The sequence below is a fragment of the Penicillium canescens genome (assembly GCF_028828765.1).
Source record: "Penicillium canescens strain IBT 15451 chromosome Unknown utg000002l_segment0_segment0, whole genome shotgun sequence".
Lineage (NCBI taxonomy): Eukaryota > Fungi > Ascomycota > Eurotiomycetes > Eurotiales > Aspergillaceae > Penicillium > Penicillium canescens.
In genome coordinates, this window is record NW_026703964.1 from 1054573 (window position 1) to 1074048 (window position 19476).

Sequence of the window (19476 nt, forward strand, 5' to 3'; positions counted from 1 at the left end):
GAGGAAATGCGATGAAGCTTTTTCCGACGATCATAAGACAATTGGCGAAGCGTATTCCCCAACTGACCCCTGGTGTCCAAAACGCAATCCGTAACAACTATGACGTTGGAACTAAAGGAATGAGAGAACAATTTGATATTTTACTCCTTCAACCACTGCTGGACTTGAATTTATCAGCTATCCCAATCCTAAATATGGTCATCGTGATTGACGCACTGGACGAATGTGACGTGGACGATGACATGCGACTTATACTCCAACTTCTACCACAGCTACAGAAGCTAAATTCTGTACGTCTGCGAGTTTTCTTGACTAGCAGGCCTGAATTACCAATCCGCCTAGGATTCAAAAAGATTGCAAACCGTGATCATAAAGACTTGGCTCTCCATGAAATCCCCGAGGAAGTTATTGAGCATGATTTACTAATATTCTTGAAAGACCGACTTTCTGATATTAGGCAAGAGCGAGAACCTCCCCTACCTCTCGACTGGCCTGGAGCTACAGATCTCCACAATCTAGTAAAATTGTCTGTTCCACTGTTTGTTTTTGCTGCTACTATTTGCCGTATCCTCGAGGACCCTCTTTGGGATCCTATGGATAGTCTCGCTGCGATCCTCGAACGTCAAAACGACGAATCTAAATTAGACGGAACATACCTTCCCGTGCTTAATCGCCTACTTAACCGACAAAGTGAGAAACAAAAAGCGCGACTGGTTCAAGAATTTCACCAAGTAGTGGGTCCAATAGTGATACTAGAGAACCCACTCTCAGTTATCTCACTTTCAAGACTTCTAGGCATCCCAAAAAGGCTTATCTATCTGAGACTGAATCTACTGCACTCAGTTTTTAGTGTACCAGATAATGAGACTTTCCCGGTTCGGCTCTTTCATCTATCATTTCGGGACTTTCTTCTTGATCCGGAAACCCGCGAAAAGACTCCCTTTGGGGTGGATGGGGAAGAAATGCACCGTAAGCTAGCTATACAATGCCTGCTTGTGTGCCAAAATCTAGGAAGAAATATATGTGAGCTGCCAAGTTATTGAACCCAACGTGCAGAGATCGATTGGCAAACTATCGATCGCTGTATCCCTCCGGAATTACAATATGCCTGTCAATATTGGGCTCGTCATCTGGTGCAATTCGCAGACTTAAATGGTGTGATGCATGATGCTCTCTTGTTTTTGCAGAGGCATTTCCTGCACTGGGTGGAAGCTATGAGTCTACAAGGTCTTATATCAGAAGTAGTAGGGATTATTAGTGCTCTGCAGGCGGTTCTACCAGTGAGTCCTTTGGATATTTATATGTGGTTTGAACTAATGGATATAGGATAATAACCATTCCACAATTTCCGGCTTCCTGCATGATGCGAAGCGCTTTATTCTTAAAAACCGCAAAATAGCCGATGAAGCGCCTCTCCAACTTTACTGCTCAGGACTTGGATTTACACCAAGGAGGTCGATAATTCGAAAGTTATTCGAAGAAGAGCTCCCCAATTGGATATTGTTTCCAGATGTTGCCGAAACCTGGAGCACAGAGTTACAGGCCCTCGAGGGCCATTCAGGTGGCATTAACTCTGTGGCCTTCTCACCGGATGGCCGACTGCTAGCCTCGGGATCTGGTGATATGACCGTCAAGCTCTGGGATCCCACCACAGGCGACCTGCAGCAGACACTCAAAGACCATTCATCTGCGGTATCTTCTCTGGCTTTCTCACCAGCTGGCCAACTGCTGGCTTCAGGCTCTGGTGACAAGACTGTTAAACTCTGGGATACCGCCACTGGTTCGCTGCAAGTGACTCTGGCTGTTCAAGGCAGACCTTATGAACTCGCCTTTTCTACAATTGGTCCATATCTGGAGACAACTTTGGGACCTGTTAACATCCAGCAATGGTATAAGTATAGCTCCCAGGCATCACTAATTGATGCTGGATTGTTTGTACAAAGTTTTCATTGGGTCTATTTCCGAGGTAAAAAGTTGCTATGGCTTCCTCCTACGTATCGGCCTAACTGCTGGGCAGTGAGAGATGGCATTCTTGTCCTTGGGAATTCATCGGGGAGCGTTTCTTTTATCACGATTTCCATGTAACTATTGGCCTCGGAAGTTCCTGTCTTTCTCTGATATACCTTTTTGTGTCTCTTTCAAAATGGGCTGGGAAATTCTCGATTTAGTTTATGTTCAGCGGACGTTGCAACCAGAAATATTGAACCAAGACACCTTATATTTGTGTAGATATCCAGGTACAGTGTCCAGTCGCATTGCAATCGACCTATGTGATGGCCAATTTGACAAGAGCTTTTAACGATAAATATCAAGTCATTCTACGCCCATTGCAGAGGTAGCTTACAAGCTCATTTGCCAGAATGCTCACTGAATCTCCTTGCTTGTATATTGTCTCTCGATTCTGAGTATTAATGTCGCAAGAAACAGTGGGTGGAAGCATCATATGGTCAACTGAAATGCACTTAGTTTTTAGGCTGGCATCTTAGCCGTGGGGGCCAGGACTAATTCGCGAATAGAAGATGGAGAAGATGGTGAATCTGATTTTGCACTTCCGGTATACTCCCGCTTCATTAGGACATCATACTTTCAGGGTTTACTGATGCAGATGCCCGCCAGGCCTTTATGCTGGCATGTTGGGCGCCAGAGCCCACTGATCTGCACTCAATTTCTGGGCTAGCGACTTGGCAGTGGGGGCCAGAAATAATGAAAGAGTGCGAATTGGTGAAGCTGCTTTTGCACTTCTCTGTATGCGAGCTAGCAGAGAAATTCTAGCCATAAGACCATCCGACTGTACATGTATTCCGAGCTCTCCTATTCCCAGACGCGTTGATAGAAAGACCCAAAGTAATGCAGATTATGCCTTTTTGGAATCCGTATAGTTCTCCATGAAACATTAGACATATGATAAATGTGACAGTCTGAGTTTGTTCAGCGTCACTCATTTTTATGGACCTCTCACAGGTCCTTCCTCGCCATCCACTCATTACGCTTGCCCTCAGCATCCCAACGCGGATTATCACAGTTCTTCTTCGCGTCTCGCAACCACCCGTCCCAGTTCTTCGTTGCCGGCGCTACTTTGGCCTTCTTGATCCAGTCGATCTCTTTTGTTGCCTGAATTGTATCCCACATAACGACAGTGAAATTTCCTCTGATCGTTTTTTCGTTGGTCCTCTTGATATAATATCGTTCCTTCATATTCCAGGTATGATGCGGTTCAGTCAGAAGCGCCATGGCCCAGTATGCGATGTTGAGGATAACATATGCGAGCCCGACGGCGATCTGCATTTTCCAGCCGCTGTTACTGAAAAAAATGATTGAGGCCATCAAAAGAATCGTACTGGTTCCGAGAAGAATTTGATACACCACTCCCTTAAAGACATAGTCGCAGACCTCGGTACCACCGTAAAGCTCTCGCGAGACATTCTCGTCACACTCGACAAACACGAATGCCCCTGACCGCGTGCGGATAATAACATCTCCTGAAGGGATGACAGAAGCGTTCGACGTGCGGATCGTGAGTCTCGGCCGCCACTGTGAGGACAGACAAGCAGTGCTGGTGGATAGCGACATGGTTGCCAGGCCGATCAAAGCAACGGCGTCGTGGTTGACGCCAGCCCAAACAAATAACGCGATTGTGATCAGGATCGAGCCCAGCGTCACAATATTCAGTGGGCAAAATTTATGCAGCGGAATGCTGGCCTTGGATGGGATCTTTGGCTTCTTGCTATCCTTCTCGCTCCCCTTTTCAACATCTATTGCGGCTCTCGACTCAGCTTCCTTCTGGAGATTATCTCGCTGAATAGCTTCTTTCTTGTGGCTGATCTTGAAGGACTGGAACTCGAAGGGTTCAAGTGAATCAATGCGATGGATCACTTCCGCGAAAAAGTTGAGCTCGGTAAAATGATTGCCGGAATGAACACCCAAAACAGTCACATCCTTGACGGCAGGCAGTCGAGCTGGTCGGTCGGTGTCCAGCATTGTCTCAGGGGCGGGGAGCAGACGGGGAAAGCCTCCAAAGGGCGATGCTGTGATAGCCTGCGCATGTTTTTCGATTGAGGACCCTCCGACCACCGCGAGCAAGCCGACGATATCGAAACTCCAAGTGGGTTTGTCAGTGTTGACTGCGAGCGGAAACCAGCCCATCTTGTTTGTCCTTTGTGAGAGATTTCCGAGGAATGAAAGGGAAGAGTTTACAACCGCAAAAAGAAGATCAATAAGTATCGATGAAGACACCAGTATTACTGCACGGCACTACTAGTGCTGTAGGCCAGACGGCCTTAGGGGTTTCTACATGCAGTGACCCACTTAGATATAAGGGATGATCAGCGGAACGGAATTGAGGGCAAAGTGGGCACTGAAAGGAAAGATAGGCTGAAAAAAGGCGACGAGCGACCTTCAGCCAGCCACGTTGACCGGGGGTTTAAAAAGCAACTTCGGAATTTGACTATATGGGTAGCGATAGCCTGCATACATGCATGCTAGTAAGAATTCCCCTGATTGGTCCCGACTCAGCGATGATAAAACAGAATGGGTGTGTGCATATTATTCTGCACGGAGTGTCCATTTCTGCTTGGGATGAGTCGTGGGGCAGCTGAAAAGTGAAGACTCATAGGCCCAAACCCTCGGGAATGGAGGTAGGGGATAGTGCACTACACTTCGTGCATGGCACGATCGGAGGGTGGAGTATCGATATACTGGGATGAATTAAAGGTGGCTGGGAAGGGATAAGCATCGAAATTATTCACAGATCACCGTAGATGACAGAAAACGAAGAACCGAAGATCGCGCATCTGCTCCACATCTCTCGCAAACCCGCTAATCATAACTATCTTGAGCTGTAGATACAGATATAGTGTACCTCCGCAGACCCACTGACACGGCCAAGAATTCGCTCTATTCCGAACTAGGCGAACTAGATCTTCTCGTTCGACAATGCCTGCCGCCCAGCATCATTACCAGAAGTCAAGCCGTCGACATACTTCTTCGTCATATCATCTAGACGGGTACCTGCGAGGAGAATCCCCAAGACATGGCCCACCAGCTGCCCCTGTGTGATAATGCCGCAGCGTATAACATCGCTCATCAGGTCATAGATACTGTGGGGCTTCAATCCTCGCATAATGCGCTCTGTCATGGTCAGAATTTTGTCTTGGGTCTGAGTGTTATGGGTGCCTTAACTACTCTGTGCCCAACTGCAAGGCTTGGTGATCTCCACCTTGTAGAAGCGAATCGAGGATTTGGGATACGAAACCCGCAGTCCAACCGGGTGGCCCAGACTTCGCGTTGAAAAGACGCTGGTTTTGCGGAATTCAGCCACCGCGGGGTCATCTGTTTTGCCAGTGTCTTTAGTCGGCCCCTCTGGTTGGCTACCTTGTCCGTTGGTGGTATTTGCTTCTTCGTTTGGCTGATCCGGGTCATGGTACATATCTTCCAGACCTGCTGTTTATGAGCACATGTATCTGCAATGGCGTTTGTACACTCACTTGGTTCTGTATCGCCCTGTTTGCCGGAGCTCGGCTGGGGGTTGGATCTGTGCTCAGGCCTGCCCGTCTTCTTGGGCATATGCTTTTCCAGTTCCTCGATATCCAATTTATCCTCTACACGGATATTAGCTTCAATCCATAAAGCGTGTATGGGAAAACGGACTGTAGACAATGATTCCATGCTCAAACCGCGCATTGGCTGAGTATGAGAATAGAAAGAATACGTCCACAAACCCGATCAGTCGGATCTTGCCAGCCCATTGCTCTCCATCTATGGAGATTTCCCATGGGTGAACGTCACTGGGCTGTTAGCAGGCAATTTCTGAAAAGAATTGGAAGTTACACGTACGTGTCGCATTCCAGAGTATTGTCATGAACGGATCTGCCAAAGGTCTCCAGCACTCGATGATACGAAGCCATTGTAAATCAATAAGGTATTGAGAGTGAATATGGGGGTCTAAGATGGTAATAAGTCAGATGTTGAATTTCCGCAGGCATATGAGACTGGTGGCAATTCCGAAGGGGTTCGCCATGCAGCTGAAGGTACAGCGTTTTTGACCCAAGTTATCGGGCGCTAGATGGGTCTCAGCGGAGCTAATGGCTGCGTAGTGATGGGTCATGCATACAGTAGTGCTACATCACCGTCAGCTGAAATGCGCCGTGCACCCGCTTTAGTCGGCTCAGCTACGTATACAACGTTGAGGGGTGTCCCCTAAAGTGTCTTCTCACATCCAGTCCTCCATTCCTCTTGTCCCAGGACTCTCAAAATGAATGCCATCAAGTCCACCGTTCTAGACAAGTTTGCTGCCAACCCAGTGGTGAAAGAGGTCATAGATATTGCCACATACTCCGGCGATCGCATGCAGCGACTGAAAGAAGTCACATTGGACGAAACCCAGAACCACAAGCTGCGCCACATTCTAAAGCACTTCCTCACTCCCAGCATCAAGCCAATCTTTGTTGATGATGAAGACGCTACTTCACCCGATGATCATCGTGTCCCCGATGACTGGTTGGCCATGGTGGACCAAGACTTGAAGATGCCTTTCCGCATGTTCGACGTCGAGACCAGAAACATGGTCAGCACATTTAACCTTGGTCTGCATGACCAGTACTGTATCGTTTCCCACAGCTGGAAAGGGTCTGAAATTGGCTACGGATACTTCGCCAATGCCAGAACATTCGATCCTAAGAAAAACTCTCAGGCCGGCGACCAAGGCGCACAGGTTGAGGGTTTGCAACCCGAGGAGGCGAAGTCAAACTCGAACGACCTAAGCAACGTGATTGAAAGGTGCAGATCTGATATCAAACAGTTGGAGGAAAGCCTTGAAGCCGCACTCCCCTACGTCAAAGCCAGAAAAGATGGACGAAGACCTGCGGATATCGCAACGCTTCTCCAATGGTTTATCGACGCCAATGGCGCCGAGTATGATCTCGGGAGATCACAAAAAGCGCTTCATGATGCCACAGGAAACCTTTCAAGTGCCGAGCGCGAGGCAGACTATTATGAAGATCTATGGAAAAAGCTCAATCGTGCCCAAGCCAAGGTTTTCGTTTCTGAGGCTGTTGCGGGAAAGGAGGAGGCAGAAAAGACCGAGAAGGAACAGAAAGAGGACGAAGATAAGGGGGCAGAGAGGAAGGAAGCAGAAAAGACGGAAGTTCACTTAGCAATTAACCGTCTGAAAGAAGGAGCATGTATCCAGCACAAACAGGCGGAAGAGAAGTTCCAGGCCGCTTCAACAGCCAGAAATGAAGCGGAAGACACAATCAAGTTTTTTGACGATAATCGTGAATTGTGCTACGGAATCGAGAAATTGTTGGTTTCCTTACAACACATCCGGTCCTCACGCAAGATCGATCACTCAATCACCCAGGCGAAGAAGCTGTTCGATACGCACTTCCCAAAAGGCGGAAAAAGATACGTGTGGCTTGATACTTGCTGTATTAACAAGGCTGACAGTTATGAGTTGACTGAGTCTTTGGCTTTGATGGGTGACTGGTATGCCAATGCCGACTTCTGTCTGGTGCACCTAGACACTCCCCGCTCGGAGTCTTCATGGATTGAAGAATGGAAGCATTGGAAGGTCGCTTCCTATGAGCCCATAGAAGTCAACATGGAGGAGTTTGAGAGAATTGGCTTTGATGGGGCTGATGAGACCGACAAAGCTAATAACCAGGTGGAATGGGCAACGCGAGGATGGACATTGCAAGAGCTGGTGCTGAGCAAGGTCACCTACTATGTCAATTCGCATTGGAAGAATTTGGTCAGACCCATCGAGCACATTGGCCCCTTCTACCACCTCCGTCCCTTCATTCAACGCTATCGGCGTCACCCATTTGTCCAGAATTTCAGAACTATCCCCGCTGAGCAAATGGCAAAACTTGAGGAGTTGCTGGACCCCGAGGTTATTCAAAAGGAGATGCCTCGGGAACGAAAACTCTCCCTTATGCTTCATATCTTGGAATTTTCGCCGCCGAAACACTTGAAAGAGAAAATGGCTGAAGCCCAGATCGGCAAGGCGGTACTTACTGCTAGTACCAAGTTACCCAGTTTGCTAAAGGGCTTGGTTGAGAATAAGAAAAACTTCGATGGGTCCTGTTTATCAAATCTTATGGACCAGGAAGGTCATCTGAATGAAAGGATCGCCGTCTTCAATCATATGTTGGCTAGTCTGGTTGATCTGACGGATGAGGCTATTATCGCGGATCGGAAGGCTATTTCAAAATTCAGCAAAGTTGAGAACTTGACAAACTGGATCACTGGGGACGGACTCTTGGATTCCTCTGCAAGTACCTCTCTGGTCACCGCTTCGTCACGACAGACCACGGTCCCAACTGACCAGGCGTACTCTTTGATGGGTATCCTCGGTGTGCGATTTCCAGCTTTCCCGGCAGAAGGATTGCCTAAAGCCCTGGCCCGGCTGTTAGATGAAGTGGTAATTTCATATAACGATGTTTCGGTATTCAACTGGACCGGGAAACACCACGGTAGTCCCCTTCACGGACGATCGCTGTATCCTGCGACCATTGATGCGTTTGTGAATCCTGTGAGCAATCCAAAGCTTAAATCGCAGGCGGAGACCAACCAGCAGATTCTCAAGCTCTTTAGGGACCAGCGGGTGCGGCAAAGTGAAATTGCCACGAATGTGAACTTATGCTTAACCGAAATTCTGAAAGCCACAAAGGAAATTCCGGACTGTCATCCGGTGTTTGGCGATCTGGTTTTCCTAGTTAGGAAAATCAGGCTTGCCAATTTTGATACCCTCAAGCCCTGTATCGGAAATTTGAGGAAGGTCGTTACGTCCCTTGTGGATGAACAGGTAGAGATCAAGACGAAAGACGAAGTGAAGAGCGCCGAGAAGAAAATGGACAGCAAGGAAAAGACACCAAGTGAAAAACCAGGAAGATTTGGCTTGGGGCGTATTAATCCATTGCCCAAGTCCGTCAAGTCACTCGAAGTGCCCAAGTTGCCATTTGGGAGAAAATGGCCGAGTACGCAGGCAACCGAGACAGATGCACCAAACGAGGTTTCCACGCAAAAAGAATTCCCTACGCCAGAAACAGAGGATCCGTGCCCCGGCTTTGGGCACCATACCGAGCCTTTGGACACATACATCCAGCATGTTCTTGATGTCCTGGCTTACTACACGACATCCAAAACAAAATACAACCACGCATCTGAGGCACGAGAGAAGGACAACTCAAACGACGATACGAACAATACAACCAGTCTCAGGGCGAAGTCGCAATCCCAAAACAGAAGAATGGTTTGTCCCAACCCAGTCACAGTGAGCACTGCCGGTATCCGAGGCATCTTTGATATCCAACGAATCATTGTCGATATGGTTGAGCCCAAGACACTACGTTCCCGAATCCGAAACGCTGTCAGCGGCCAGTATATTGATGGTTGGTGTACCATCAGCACTGGATTCGCCGTCACTCTGGTTGCTTTCTCGTGTGAGCGGGACATGCTCGAGCAGCAGCTTGATCTGGTGGATGTCATCAAGCGTAATTTTGAAGCCTCCAAGAAGAAGAACAACGAGGACTCCGACAACAAGGACACTGCAGCAACCAACGAAGATGCGCAGAAAGTCTCTCATCAAAACTCCCAGCAAGGCGCTCAACAAGAGGCTAAATCTAGGGGCAATTCCAAATCTCCGTCAAGCAAAGATAGTTTCTTGAGCCAAGTCAACCCGGAAAAGAGCCACGAGCAGAAGAAGGTCTCCCGCATGATTTCGTTTGTGCAGAGACCTGATCTCCACAGCATTGCCGGTGAATGGGTTCTGTCCAGATTCACAGGTGTTCCCGGGGCAAAGTGGTTCCTGTGCCGCCTCGAACTGGGGGCTGGAAACGATTTCTATGGGCGGCGAATTCCCACAGATGCTTTTAGCTTCGAAGACGCCGCTCCTGAACAAGGTCTGACGGAATACTGGCACCACTTCACTGCTGAGAAGAAAGCACGCACTTGCGATACACTTGAAATCGCTCTCTACGGGAAGAAGCAGATGACTTCCGCCAGTGACGAGGTGCAGAAATTGCTGCATTCATGGAAAAGCGACACAAAAGATACTGAGAAGTCTCCTCTCGAGCTTGCAATGGAAGTAGCGCAAAATGTTTCGTGGGACAAGGTTGCCAACGTGGGCAAAGCGACAGGAATGGTGGTGACCGGCCTCGGTTCTGAGGCCTGGGCCGATTATCTTGACTCGCGCATCGATAAGTGCGCTTTGAAGCTCATCCCGGTGCCGTTACGGACGCCTGTGAAGGATCTCGATCGTAACCGAAAGCTGTTACCGTCCATGTTTCACGCCGGGCGCGAGGTGCATATGTTCTGATTGCCGCTGGGAGAAGCCACTTACTACAAAGAGTAGATAAAGGGTATATAAAGAGTCATTTCTTGTAATTCGGCTTAGTAGTGGATTAGTTTTTCATTCCACTAGGACTTCAGTATCTACCTGAACCTTGATAAGGACCTTGTAAGAACCGTAGATAAACCGTAAAAACCACACGTCACCTCCGTTCAGGGATGACAATTAGGGCTAGGTTTATTCTCTCAACCAAGCTCACATTTTCACATGCAAAGCTCACTTGGTTACGGCTGAAAACCCTCAGCTAGCCCGTATGGTCACATATCAGCTGAAAAGCATCGGTAGATTTCATTAGATCTGATGAAGATCGTGACCCACAAACACGGGTACTTAACGCCACTGTGAGGCTGTTCCTGACTGTTCCCCTCCTTCCCACTTTCCAACCACTTTTTTATTCTTTTGTCTCTCATACCCTCTGGTTCCAATACAATAGTTCAGTCTATTCTGCGTGCAAATATTACAACATGGCTTCGCTGCTGGACATCGGGCTGGACGACTTTGGTCGGATGTCAGACATCGATGCGACCGGTTTGTTTGGGGCGGCTTTTCCATCAGAGCTGTCACACCTGAAGAATGCAAGTCCTACTGTGGAGACTACCACAGAGACTCCGAAGGGTCGTTTGGGGGAGGGTGAAAATGAAACACCCTCGACGGTCCTCTATGGAGAGAACTTTGCGGAAGTTAACCGTACACTTGTCAGTATGCTAGCGGTCAAATGGCTCCTCTCAGACGACTATTTGACCTTCACCGCTGGCCAAAAAGACGACTTCAAACTCACACAGAGCTCGTTTTGTCAGCTGCGAGACTTCTATATCCATCGCCTGCCCACGGCGGACGACCTCCATACGCTGTTGATTGCTATGGTGGTTGATGACATAGGGAAGGATGCCCATCTCGCTGAGGAAATGAAACAACAAACCGGTGACTCAGCCGGTGCAGACCACTCACAACTGGTGTTCGAGGCAGCCCAAATGAGCCTTGTTCCTGCGCTCAAGATGGTCCCAACCAGTCTACAGAATGATATTCTCTGCTGCCTTCAGATTGGATCAACGCTGAATATCTCTCAGGTTGTACAGGGCGAGTGTCCTCCTGCCAGCCTAAGTATCCTACAGCACCTCGGTCAAGGACGAGGATTTAGTCTGCGAGCCATGGTGACCTTCCTTGATGTTGCTGGCGCAGGAGGTCACGCAGATACTCGCGGTTGCATTGTGATGACCGAACCGGTGTTTCAAGGGTATATCGTGGCAATGGAAGCTTTAGATGATTTTGCCAATGGCCGGATACTCTCTCCGCGCGCATGCTACGATCGCATCCTTGAAACGAGAGCGAAAGACCTTAATCGGCAAGGCTTTAGTCTCCCATCACTAGCGGATGAGGTGCGAGCGCTCCTTCGGCTGCTTTGCATGGGGCGTGTTACCACCAAAGAACAGGCCGAACAATTCAAGCGGGCGTTCAGCCAGCTGTCACCATCAATCAAGCAGGATTTAGTGAGCGGACTCAATGTGGATGGCACAGACGATGGAGTTGCGATCATTCCGTACTACGCCCCAGGACTCCTGATCAGTGCACTCAAAAACACCGCGGATAAGACTGATCACGCCATGATTCCAGTGCTATCTGCATTCATGCGATTTCTAGCAAGGGTTTTTGACGGGTCTAAGCCGCAGCCAGGAACCCCTGGTACTGTTGTCGAGCATGATTTGTCATTCGTGCAGGAGACAATCAAGAGTAGTGGTTTTCAGAATAATCCTGAGATCTTGGATGAGGTTGTTCTCCCGTGGAAAGACCCAGAGCAACACAAAGGATCTAACTAGATTGATTAAATGGCTCTTGTTTGCACAACAAGAACCTTATATAATAAAGAGGACGCGATAATTTTAACTAGGTGTTGTATAACCGCAAAATAGAAAGAGGGTTAGTAGCCTACCCGTACACCGTCGCCTCTAATACTAAGTGACTATATTCAACGAGAAAAAAACATGTAGAAAAGCCAACGAATGAGAGTTGTGGAGAGGATATTCTCATAGAAGCTCTCTCCTACCTCAGATTCTCCATCAAGTCCATTCTACCTACTTCTAAAAGCATATCATGTGGAGTGCGTGGAGTGGTAGTCTGCGGTCTATCTTCATCGTCTACCCATGTGATTGAGTGCTAGGAAATCCCTTTTCCGGAAAGCTCTGTTTCGACGCCATATGGCCGTATGTGCTGCCGAAATATCTCTCCATATCTACATAGATTTCGAATACTCTCCCAGGTCCCCGCGAGTCCCTGCCGACCGACCACCAAACATCACTCCTGTGATGCTAGACGCCCTTTATGGCCATCTTGCTGAAAAGCCCGGCCTATATGTCGAAGAGATAGCTATCTTTCTATAGGATGAGTTTAACATATTACCATCATCTAGAGTCAAACGTGCTCTTTCCCGAATTGACTGGACAAAAAAGAAAGCCTAGCAGAAAGCAAAAGAACTGAACCCGCAACTGCGACATTTTTATCAGCATAAACTATCCGAGTTTCGTTCGTATCAGCTAGTTTTATTGATAAATCCGGATGTGATAAACGGGTGGGATATAGGCGGACTGGTTGGTCATCTCTCGGCGTGACTCCCGTCCAAGTATCTAAATTTCATCGGGGCCAACGCTACCAGATACTGCCAGTATATACTCAAGACCCAAAGAGACTAGACTCATTCTAATTCATTGTCCATTTTACCTCCAAATTTTCAAGCCTTCACCCTGCCCCCAGAGCCTTCACGGCCCCCATAATCCAAGAACCTCCTCTTCCCACCACTGGTCCGCATTTTTCTCCCCATACCGCACTCTTAGCAATAAATCATACCTATACATAAGCCCAAAGCACATTTTCAAGTACTCTTTCAGTCCTGTTCTCACCTCCGCTGTAACACCTTCCCGATGCGCTAGCGGATCTGTTACACCCTGGTCCTGGGTAAGCGTAGAGGCAGATGCGTGCTGGAGAAACCGGTCGGTATGGGCGTTCCGGGCTGCCCAAGCCTCGTTCACACCGAGTGTATGCCAAAAAGCCCGATGTGGAATATTTTGGGCTGCGTAATCGTCGTCAGGAAGGGCGCTCCGTGCAAAGGAACCGAAGCTGTTCAATTCAAGCAGTGACACCGTTGCATCCTTTGTTCCGCCGGCTTTCGTATATCGCTGGCGAGCCAAGACCGCATCCACGATATTAATTAGGAAATAGACTTTGAGAGCAAAGACGGCCAGAAGCTCAACACCAAAGCTGTGGCCCCACGACAGCGAATTTAAGTGGGGTAGTGGGATTTTCGGATGTTGAGATAGGCGAATGAGGGCAGACATTGCTTCTCTTTCAAGTTTACTAGCGTCATCAGGCGGCCCATCCTCACTTGCTAACGCTGCGATTATTATCAGCATCTTTACTGCATCCGCCAGATCCCCATCTCTATTCGTGTAACCCCGCCAATGTGCCGGATGAGGCACCTCCGCCCGGTTAACCCAGTAGTCGAGGCGCTGGTACTCCGCTGAGAGAGGATTATGTTGTGCAGAGTTTTTTCTGTGCTGTCCAAGGCCAAATTTGCGCTCTGGGTACGTAAGTAGCTCGTCTGAAAAAAGCTTTTCTTGTTCGGCCAGAGTCGCATGCATATCTACAGCATACTTTGCCCGTTCGGTGGTGGAAAACTCCCGGATTGTGTTGACGAGAACGCGTGCGAAGTGGTTCAAGTCATTGGCTTGGGAGGCTGAATTCCGGGGGAAGAGGTTGGTGCGACGGGGGGTATAGTGAGGGTTCAACTTGACGAGAACGAAGTGGGAGGAAGCGGTATTCCATGGGATTTTGTGGTCGAGATGCATGGGAACAGGTGTGTTATCACTTTGAGAATGAGATATGTTAGGTCGAGCCGAAGGCGGCCTGATAAATGCCAGAGCTACGATACATTCGCTAGCGCTGTATCGATGAAGAGAGAACTCATGGAGAGAGTAAGAAGAAAGAAAGGGAACAACGAGAGGAAGATGAAGCTCAGAGGAAGAACGTCATACGGACAAACCAATTGTTTCCCGAACCCTGATTACTAATTCGTACTAGTTGTACGTTATTAAAGTAATTGGTGTATCGATACTGGTAATGAATATCAATATTCCGAGCCTCCCCTAATATAGACAGAGTGACTTGGCATTAGGGTCTGGGATAAGTGTAGGTGGTCGCACCAGTGTCGAGACGTACTATATACCATCGCCCCTCAAATAAAAATCATCATCTAGTACATTTAACGTCTCTTTAACTTTACTTAGATTCTGACTGGATGTCACACCACGTGGCCTGGATTGTTTCTGGTATGATACAAAATAGACGGAAGGATGGCCCAATCCCATATAGTTGGTGGCTTTTGGTGGGGCGCTGGGATACAGTGAGAGAGATGTATATCGGCTATAAAATACTCAGATTGATGACTGGAAAGAATAAGGCTATCCTGTTGAAATGTAGAGGAAACATAACGAGAACACACCCAACAATCTAAACGCAATGTATGTATTATGGACCAAAACCAATATGCATTACGGCTCTCCAACCCACAAGAAATATAATAACCTTAGCGGACCCTGCGTAGAGCCTGCCGCATTTAGGATAAAGAAAAACAGCATCGTTGAGAATTTAGTGATAGGGCTGGTCAAGTCGCGTGTTTGATTATAAATATATATACGTACACTAAGAAGTATCACGCTCCGTGTACGAAGAATCTTCTCGTTATGGCTTAAATAGGTTAAATACTCTGTATAGTTTATATGATTTTTGTGGTTTGTATAAGTTGTATGATTTATATAGTCACCCCTTTAATGTATTTAGATATTAACGGTCCTTCACTTCTCCTCTTCGTAATATGTTATCTACAGATACTAGTCAAATGTTCTTTCCCAGTGCCACTACAATTTGACCCGGCAACCAACCCACCGTTTTACTTTTCTTCCTACACTTCCCCTGTTGCTCCGATTGCAATGAAACTTGCTGCAAAAATTAGCAAAACGGCGCAGCTTACTGCTATACAAAGGTCAGCTATTGTATCTACTTATAAGAGCGGTATCTCGCAGATGAAATTAGCTAATGACTTCGGCTGCTCTCGGCGTACAATTTATAATACGCTAAAACGTTATTTAGAAGACGAAAGGCTAGAAAATCGTGAAAAAAGCGGCCGTCTCGTAATTATTAGTGAGCGCGCTTGCTCTCACCTCTATTTATAAGCACGTCGGCATCCGTTTTAGACCTATAAACAGCTAAGTGCTGCTATAGCTTAGCATCCGTCATCCTCCACTATACGTCGAATTTTAAAGCGATTCGGACTTGGAAAACAGCGATCGAAATAGAAAACACCAATTAAACCTCCTCTTGCAAAGAAACGGCTAAAATTTGCGCGAAAATGGCGACGCGAAAGCTTCTAATCGTGGATCTTCTCAGACGAGTGTTCGGTGCAGCGAACTTCGAATGTTAGACCACAATAGTGCTTTCGTACGACCTCGGAGGGCCTTCGAAAAGATCTTATGGATACTAAGGCTCACATAAAAAGATATTTCATAAATAGTTGAGGCTAGAATTTGGCTCGGAGGTCAGATAGACCTAATTATTATAGAAAGAAACGAAGACTCGGCTTCGGGGAGGGGTTATACCGCGAAGTCGTATATTTCGACGCTCGAAAAAGGTCTGATGCCAATCTACACCCTTAATTTAGTATTTTAGTGAGATAACGCGAGGATTCATCTAGCGAAAGACACGAAAGAGTGGTTTAAAACTCACGGAGTATGCATCGAGGATTGAACCGGTATAGCGCTAGTTAAAGTGAAGCTTTTTACATTATTTCCGGGGCATTTTAGCATAGGAAGGTCGGAGGTAGACTAGCATTATTTTAAAAAAAATGCCTAGTGGAAGCATGGAACGTATTAGATCAGTCGAAGATAGATGCGCTAATATTGAGCATGGGAAGACGTTTGAAGGCAGTACGGAAGGCTAAGGGGTATTATACGGATTCGTTTCCCCCGAACTCTTTATCTACTCTAAGCAATATGGTCTCCCTTAGATATTATATTTGGTTTAGTTTTTTAAGGCCTTAGGAAGTCGGACACAACGTGCCAATGATTCCTATACTAGTCCCTATATCAACCGCAATTGGTCTTGCTATATAGTGGCTAAGGATCATATTGTGTGAGGAGATGTTTAGGCTGTGAAATAAACATATTTGATGGTATAGACAAATCGAGTGTATATCTTAATGGTTTCCGAAGACGGTGTGGCTTACGTTAGATTTCCTAAGATTAGGGCCAAGATTTGAGTGATCGGTACGAAGGTTAATTAAGAGGCAGATTAGACTATATGCTATGGGCTTGACTCCTTTGATCGAGGGAGTGAGAATACCCGGAGGAAGGAGAGGGTAAGCAGCAACTTTACAGTGCTAAGTTGCGCTAGGATTATAAGACGTAAGCTTAAACTCCGTCAAAATACTGGAAATATAGCAAAGTCTGGACTAGTTGTAACAGTAGTAGGCACTGTACGGGCTTCAAGGTTAGCCTCCGATTTACTCAGGCAATTTGAGATCGTCGGATAAAGAAGTATTCAACTTACTCAGACGGTCCTTCCCAGCCAACACACTTCCAACAGTCGAAGAAGTGGGTAGGATCGTACTTCTTCTTAATGTCAAGCAGTTCAGGATAATTCGATCCGAAAAATGTCTCTTGCCATTCTGGTTCCAAGTAGTGGCCTTCATTAAGGTAGCACCCTCCACCGGGCGTCAAATCTTTCAGTGGCTGGACGGTATTCAACCATGATTCGAGCAATGCTGTCTCATTGGAGACGCCAAGCTCTTTGGTCCATCCACCTGTCATAAGAACATGCCAGAGAGCCGTGCGCCAGGCAGGATTAGCACTTGTCGTGTTGCCATTTTGGTGATTCACAGGCGTAGTCATTATGACTTGTGTTAGAGAAGCATCATCGGGCACCAGCTTATTGCTGAGGCGAATTCCTCGAAGGACGGCCTCTACTAAGTCGTTTATCGTGGCGTCGGTTTCAAATAATGAGTTCGGCATCAGCCGACCTGCGACAGCTTCGAAGATTCCGCCCGGTGTTAGGCGGCTAGCGATCGTATTGGTAACCTGAAGAAAATTGGTATATTTGGGATAGGTAGTGTAGGTGCTCGTGGTGACAGAAATACCCGTTTGATTCGTCAAAAAGGAAGAAAATTCACTGGTGAGAGTTTTCAAAGCTGTTTCATTATTCGAAGGCAGGACAAGGTAGATTTCAGCTTTGCTCGGCCAGTAGTAAGCATGTCCTGAAATATTGATGTGAGACCAGACGGGTTGGTAAGTTGCGTGTTGTGTGAGAATCTGTTCCAATACAGCGTAATTGGCAGTTTCATTGCCATGTAGTGTGAAGTTGGCCTTGAACTGGTACACATTGATCTTTACCGCTGGATGAAGTTGGAAGCGGTAGCTGGTTAAAATGCCGAACGAACCTCCTCCTCCACCTCGCATAGCCCAGAAGAGACCAGGGTCATTGCAACGGTTGATTGTTCGTAATTGGCCGTCTGCAGTGACAACATCAAACTCGACCGCGTTGTCCACCATCAGACCATACGAAGGACCAAACACACCGTGGCCACCTCCTTGACCAAAGCCGCCAGCCAGGCCAACCGATCCTTCGTTGCCACCAGTCACATCCATGTTGACGCTCTGGAAGTAGGTATAGACGTCCAACGCCTGAGCACCGGCTCCTATCTCTCCGATATGTTGACCGTTCGAGGCAGGGCAGTTAGACGCAGTAAAGTTCGCATGATACTTCATGGTTTTCATGTTGTGGGTCCAGATTGTAAGGGTATTGGGACTAGTAGAGCGCCCAAAGTAGTCATGCCCTGTGTTCTTGATGGTGACTCGAAGACTATGCTTTTGGGCGAATTTCACGGCGATGACAACATGTTTTGCTTCACGGGCATCAACATACAATGACGAGAGCCGTCCAAGGTAGCATTCATCGGAAAGAACCACAGACGAAGTAGGAGCATAAATGTTCAAGGCACAGGTTTGAGACAGACATGATTCCCAATTTAGTCCAGTTGTTGCGCCGTATACGTCGGTTCGTGCCTGATTTGTTGTGTAGTTCCCTTCGATGACATCACAGGTTGAACGGTCATAGTATGGAGAACTATAATAGCAGCTGGCGGCGTAGGGAATTGTACGGTATAGGTTTCCGGATAGACTGCTATTAAAGATCTCCCATTCCTTGTTTGATGGCCAACAATGTTGCCCAGGGTTACAGTTGTACCCCGAAGGTGTCGCTGACGCGGGAAAGAATAGGGCCAGGAACGCCAATGCGGATGCCGCGTTCACCATAGAAGCACATGAGATTTGCAACATGGTTGGATAAACTTGAGCGTCGAAATTATACTAAGGTGCTTAGGTAGGAAAGGACGGAATTGTGGCACTTTCACGAGGTGCGAGGTGTCGAATTTAAAGGTGATTTTTAGTTACTCAGATAGTCTATTAGATCTTTACGGCTCCAATGTTGATCGGTTCATTTTTGGCCCCAAAGCTGGTATAAACCGCGCCTAGCTAACTTAGTTAAACCATTTATAGCAAAGACTAGATGGTTTTAGATCCGTGGAGCTAGTCCCATCTAGGCAATATAGATGCAGCACCAATCAACGCATGATCATGACTCAACAACGATGGAGGTTTTGATGATCGATTTTGCGACCTGATAACTATTGCATCACTTATACGTATACATGCGCTAGCCCCTGTGGATGATTCGACAAGAAAAAAAAGAGAAAATTTGGGTATTTCCAATGTCCAGTTAAATGGTAGTGATGCCTGCTGCTAATCCATGAGGTTACATTTAGTAATTCAAATTCACAGCTGGTGCGAAAATAACTCAGCTTCAGAAAGAAAAAAAAGATTATTGAGAAAGAATGACAAGTAACAATCTTTACTTCTGGGCAGAAATTGTGCCATACATAGATACACCGATACCATTTCAGTCTTTGGAAATTCCCATAACTCTACCCGATCGTCAGTTGGTCATCAGATCTATTTTGACTATATCCTGGGCAAGTTGCAGTGCCATTGCGATACCTGCGCTCTTGCTGATACCCTTGAGTTGCTTAATGA

General features: G+C 47.2%; 7 protein-coding genes across 7 annotated transcripts; 3 read left to right on the plus strand and 4 right to left on the minus strand.

The window, feature by feature from the left end:
- Nucleotides 1-11: 11 nt before the first annotated feature.
- Nucleotides 12-2085, plus strand: N7446_001585 (WD40 repeat domain-containing protein; the record flags this gene model as incomplete). The annotated part of the gene is made up of 3 exons (XM_058510334.1): nucleotides 12-969; nucleotides 1057-1280; nucleotides 1327-2085. The coding sequence occupies 3 exons, from the start codon at nucleotides 12-14 to the stop codon at nucleotides 2083-2085; spliced, it is 1941 nt and encodes a 646-aa protein (XP_058375870.1).
- Nucleotides 2086-2955: 870 nt separating this feature from the next.
- N7446_001586 (uncharacterized protein) lies at nucleotides 2956-4143 on the minus strand (the record flags this gene model as incomplete). Its single annotated transcript, XM_058510335.1, has 1 exon — nucleotides 2956-4143. The coding sequence occupies one exon, from the start codon at nucleotides 4141-4143 to the stop codon at nucleotides 2956-2958; it is 1188 nt and encodes a 395-aa protein (XP_058375871.1).
- Nucleotides 4144-4912: 769 nt separating this feature from the next.
- N7446_001587 (uncharacterized protein) lies at nucleotides 4913-5903 on the minus strand (the record flags this gene model as incomplete). Its single annotated transcript, XM_058510336.1, has 5 exons — nucleotides 4913-5127; nucleotides 5179-5436; nucleotides 5484-5597; nucleotides 5647-5783; nucleotides 5833-5903. The coding sequence occupies 5 exons, from the start codon at nucleotides 5901-5903 to the stop codon at nucleotides 4913-4915; spliced, it is 795 nt and encodes a 264-aa protein (XP_058375872.1).
- Nucleotides 5904-6250: 347 nt separating this feature from the next.
- Nucleotides 6251-10315, plus strand: N7446_001588 (uncharacterized protein; the record flags this gene model as incomplete). Its single annotated transcript, XM_058510337.1, has 1 exon — nucleotides 6251-10315. The coding sequence occupies one exon, from the start codon at nucleotides 6251-6253 to the stop codon at nucleotides 10313-10315; it is 4065 nt and encodes a 1354-aa protein (XP_058375873.1).
- Nucleotides 10316-10812: 497 nt separating this feature from the next.
- Nucleotides 10813-12162, plus strand: N7446_001589 (uncharacterized protein; the record flags this gene model as incomplete). Its single annotated transcript, XM_058510338.1, has 1 exon — nucleotides 10813-12162. One exon carries the CDS (start codon nucleotides 10813-10815, stop codon nucleotides 12160-12162), a length of 1350 nt encoding a protein of 449 aa, XP_058375874.1.
- Nucleotides 12163-13098: 936 nt separating this feature from the next.
- On the minus strand, nucleotides 13099-14184 carry N7446_001590 (uncharacterized protein; the record flags this gene model as incomplete). The annotated part of the gene is made up of 1 exon (XM_058510339.1): nucleotides 13099-14184. The coding sequence occupies one exon, from the start codon at nucleotides 14182-14184 to the stop codon at nucleotides 13099-13101; it is 1086 nt and encodes a 361-aa protein (XP_058375875.1).
- A 2657-nt stretch (nucleotides 14185-16841) lies between these two features.
- On the minus strand, nucleotides 16842-18723 carry N7446_001591 (CAZyme family AA7; the record flags this gene model as incomplete). Its single annotated transcript, XM_058510340.1, has 2 exons — nucleotides 16842-16863; nucleotides 16940-18723. 2 exons carry the CDS (start codon nucleotides 18721-18723, stop codon nucleotides 16842-16844), a joined length of 1806 nt encoding a protein of 601 aa, XP_058375876.1.
- Between the last annotated feature and the right edge of the window lie 753 nt (nucleotides 18724-19476).